The sequence below is a fragment of the Pterocles gutturalis genome, unplaced genomic scaffold (assembly GCF_000699245.1).
Source record: "Pterocles gutturalis isolate BGI_N339 unplaced genomic scaffold, ASM69924v1 scaffold25071, whole genome shotgun sequence".
Lineage (NCBI taxonomy): Eukaryota > Metazoa > Chordata > Aves > Pterocliformes > Pteroclidae > Pterocles > Pterocles gutturalis.
This window is the reverse complement of record NW_010101116.1, coordinates 31,379-35,301: the sequence shown is the minus strand read 5'-3', so window position 1 is coordinate 35,301 and position 3,923 is coordinate 31,379. Positions and strand designations below refer to the sequence as shown.

Below are 3,923 nucleotides of genomic sequence, written 5' to 3'. Positions count from 1 at the left end.
CCTGGTCCAGTGCTCTGTCACCCTCACTGTAAAGAAGTTTTTCCTCATATTCAAGTGGAACCTCCTATGTTCCAGCTTGAACCCATTGCCCCTTGTCCTATCACTAGATGTCACAGAGAAGAGCCTGGCTCCATCCTCCTGACACTCACCCTTCACGTATTTATAAACATTAATTAGGTCACCCCTCAGTCTCCTCTTTTCCAGGCTAAAGAGACCCAGCTCCCTCAGCCTTTCCTCATCAGGGAGGTGCTCCATTCCCTTCATCATCTTTGTGGCTCTGCGCTGGACTCTCTCCAGCAGTTCCCTGTCCCTCTTGAACTGAGGGGCCCAGAACTGGACACAATATTCCAGATGTGGTCTCACCAGAGCAGAGTAGAGGGGGAGGAGAACCTCTCTCGACCTACTGACCACCCCCCTTCTGATACACCCCAGGATGCCATTGGCCTTCCTGGCCACGAGGGCACAGTGCTGGCTCATGGTCATCCTGCTGTCCACCAGGACCCCCAGGTCCTTCTCCCCTACACTACTCTCCAACAGCTCAGTACCCAACTTAGTCAAGGACGTAGTGCACCTTTTGGGAGTGTTTTATTGTTGCAGATCTTGAGTTTGCTGTCTGTTAGAGATATTGGATGACGCGTGACATCTTTGTCACCTTCTGTAATGACACATTTTCTCAGATCAAAAACTCAGCTTCATTCAGGATTTTGGGTTAACAATAGAGGAGATGTCATTGTGTATCAGCTAGTTCACGTCCTCTCAGAGCTTCAGTTGCTGTTTAGGATACCTTTTAGCATTTCAAGTGGCATAACAGGAAAAAAAATAGAAAAATTAGAAAAAATGTAATTCTGACAGCAGCTTTACATTTTGTCTGTTGCAAATCTTTGTTTCCAAAATGTACAGTTTCTACTGCAAGGCATGGTGATGCTTTCTCTTCAGATTCTCTTTGACTCTTCAGGTTCACTTTGAGTGTGCTTTTACTGCACTGTCTGTTAGCCTTAATTATTTGACTTACTGGTAAGAACTTGCTTGACTAGAGTTAATTAAAAGTTGCAAAACAATATGAATTAATTTTGTGCTTTGTCCAGTTGGTTATCGACCGCTGAGAGCTGTGGTTGGAGTGGCCTGGTGTTGTTGCAATATTAAAGTTGCATTTAAAATTTATTTCCATAAATAAAAATCGAAAAGCTGAGCAGTAGTTGCCTCAAAAACAGTACTGAGATAGAATAACAGTGTAAATTATGGGATGGAGGATAGCTTAATTAAAATTCCCTCAGTGAGTAAAAAGTAATACCACTGAATACTGTCACACTGTAACCGTAATTATCTTTAAGTGTGACAGTATGTTTTTTCTATAAATTAACGTGCTTATCTTGTGCAAGCTCATTATTTATGTAAACTAAGCCCCAAATATGTGTTATTGTGGTCCTTAAATTAAGATAGCACTGCTGCTTTCAAAATAGATCTTTTAGCCATGTTTAACTTGGATTCTAAGATTCCAAAACTTCTGATGTCTGATGTCTGAGCACCTTGGGCAGGCCCTTACTTTAATCCTTTCTGCCATTATTTCCTTAGGAATGTAGTAATTTCTGAAGTACTTCGTGGAAAGTACTGACTCCACTCCTCAGCCTTTAAGAATGCACACATTCCCTTTTAGCTGTACTTGACTTCTCTTTATCTTTTAAACGTGTTTGCTTCCCATAGTACATTCAATGCAGAGCCTGTGTGCCTGCTGGTAGCTGGCTGTGCTTGCTTTGTTATTTGCTCTTGGGTGCTTTGCCTTTTTTTTTTCTTGTACTGAGAAGAGCATGCAGTATGTCATGGATGGGAATTGCTATGATGCTGAGAGATCCTGTTAGTAACAGCAGCTGCTCAGGGAATGAATAAATGGGACACTGGTTTCAGCAGCAAGGCTGGTTTAGAAAATGCCTAATTCTTCAATTGGACTGTAGCAGCTTTTAGTGTAACTGTTCTATAAACTGAATCTCTAGACCACTGAGTTTAAAAAAAAATGCAAGCTCCTTTCTTTCTTTGAGGACAGGACTTTTTTTAAAAGTCAGATTCACTGGATGGTTTGCATCTTGTTGAATTATATTGGTAGGTGCTGTACTGCAAGCCTCGTGGTGTGTATTCGTTGTCTTTCTTGATGAAACTAGCTTTAAAACTGGATGTGTATATTTTATTAGTATGTATGAAGTGCTCAGTCGGGCCTTGATGGATGGAGAGACATCTCTGGCATCCTGAAATTTTCATGTTAATAAAGAGATCTGCGTTCATTTTCTAGTTATATTATTGAAAGACCGACACTGCAGTTGCATTTGCGAACATTTTTGATATGGCCAGCTAAATCAAACCGTCAACGAACTCCGGTTAGAGTTGATTAAATTCTAAACGTTTACAGTGTTAAGCATGAAAACATGCATCTTCTGGTTTGTAAGTCTTTTGTTAATTGGATTTTACTTTCAGAATTCCTTGAGGTTGGCAAAAAGCAGCCTGCCCTTGATGTTCTCTATGATGTTATGAAAAGTAAGAAACACCGAACATGGCAGAAAATCCACGAGCCGATTATGCTGAAGTACCTGGAACTCTGTGTGGATCTCCGCAAGAGTCATCTGGCAAAAGAAGGACTGTACCAGTACAAAAATATTTGTCAGCAGGTATGGCTTCTGAATTTTTATTTTTTTAATTTGTAGCAAGCATGGTATATGTCATCTGATAAGATCTAAAACTAACTGGTTGGTCTTCAGTTAGAATTAATCTATCTTTTAGATGTTCCTGGTTTTGTAGCATTTACATTTGAAATATTTGCTGCCTGTTGTGGGTGGAAACATCTTCCCATTTTCTACCTTTGATGTAGGTGAACATCAAATCTTTGGAAGATGTTGTTCGAGCTTATTTAAAATTAGCTGAAGAAAAAACAGAAGCAGCTAAGGAAGAATCTCAGCAGATGGTACTGGACATAGAAGACTTAGATAACATTCAAACTCCAGAAAGGTAGGCGGCCTGTCTTTAAAACACAGCACTTCACAGCAAAGTATCCTTATTTTCATGAGGGATATTGGCAATTCAGATGACTGAGATATAAAGATGGTGTGTTTGAAGTGCAATGCTAGTGTTGTAGAGTTTCTGAAGGTAGGAAGAAGAAATATGAGTGATATTTTGCACTGAACAAAATTCTAAGTCCAAGTACAGTAAACTAAGTAGTAAAGAATAGAAAATATAGATACAGTGGGAGCAATTCTGGAAGTCGGGTCACCACTTTCTAGGGTGTACTCAGATCTGCATCTTTAATGGTATTGGACAGTTTATTATTGAAAGGTGCTCATTGTCAGTTGATCTACAAACGATATTCATTGTATTAGGCCAGTTTAATTCCTGTATATAACCTCCAGCCTTTTTGGCCACATTGTGCGTGAACAAACAAAAGGTAGTGCTACTTTGTGTCAGTTTGGGTAACTGATGATAGTAGAAGAAAGGGCACAAAAAGTAAATTCAGAGTGTTGCAATTAATTGGATGGATCATGAGAGCATAGAAGGAACAAAACACCCAATCATTAAATATATCTGCTTTAGGTTGTGTATAGACCTTCACTTAGACCTTGGTTAAGCAAGTAGTACGAGGTTAGGATGAAACCACTCTCCAGCTCTGCGGATAGCTCTCTGCTATCCTGTTGTCAGAATGGTTTGTGGGAGAACTTCCTAATCTGCTTCAGGCAAAAAATGAGGTTAGCTCCAATTGCTTATGTATGTGCTTCGGATGAATCTGTTGATTTAGGCAATGTTCACATTAACTCTGATAGTACAGCTATGTATGTTGTGACACCTGTGGGAGAGAGGTGACAAGGGAGGGATGAAGAAATGTTTTAAACCATTCCAGTTGAGTTTGGAAGAGACCATCTGTCCATATCCTTTAAAAAAATCAAAAA

The 3,923-nt window shown here is 39.8% G+C and overlaps 1 protein-coding gene across 1 annotated transcript in view; it reads left to right on the top strand.

The window, feature by feature from the left end:
• The first annotated feature begins 2,471 nt into the window (after positions 1 to 2,471).
• Positions 2,472 to 3,923, top strand: part of EIF3A (eukaryotic translation initiation factor 3, subunit A) — a 26,131-nt gene continuing 24,679 nt past the window's right edge. The window contains 2 exon segments of the mRNA XM_010082348.1: positions 2,472 to 2,654; positions 2,855 to 2,991. Coding sequence (XP_010080650.1) covers positions 2,517 to 2,654; positions 2,855 to 2,991 — 275 coding nt within the window. The 5' untranslated portion in view covers positions 2,472 to 2,516.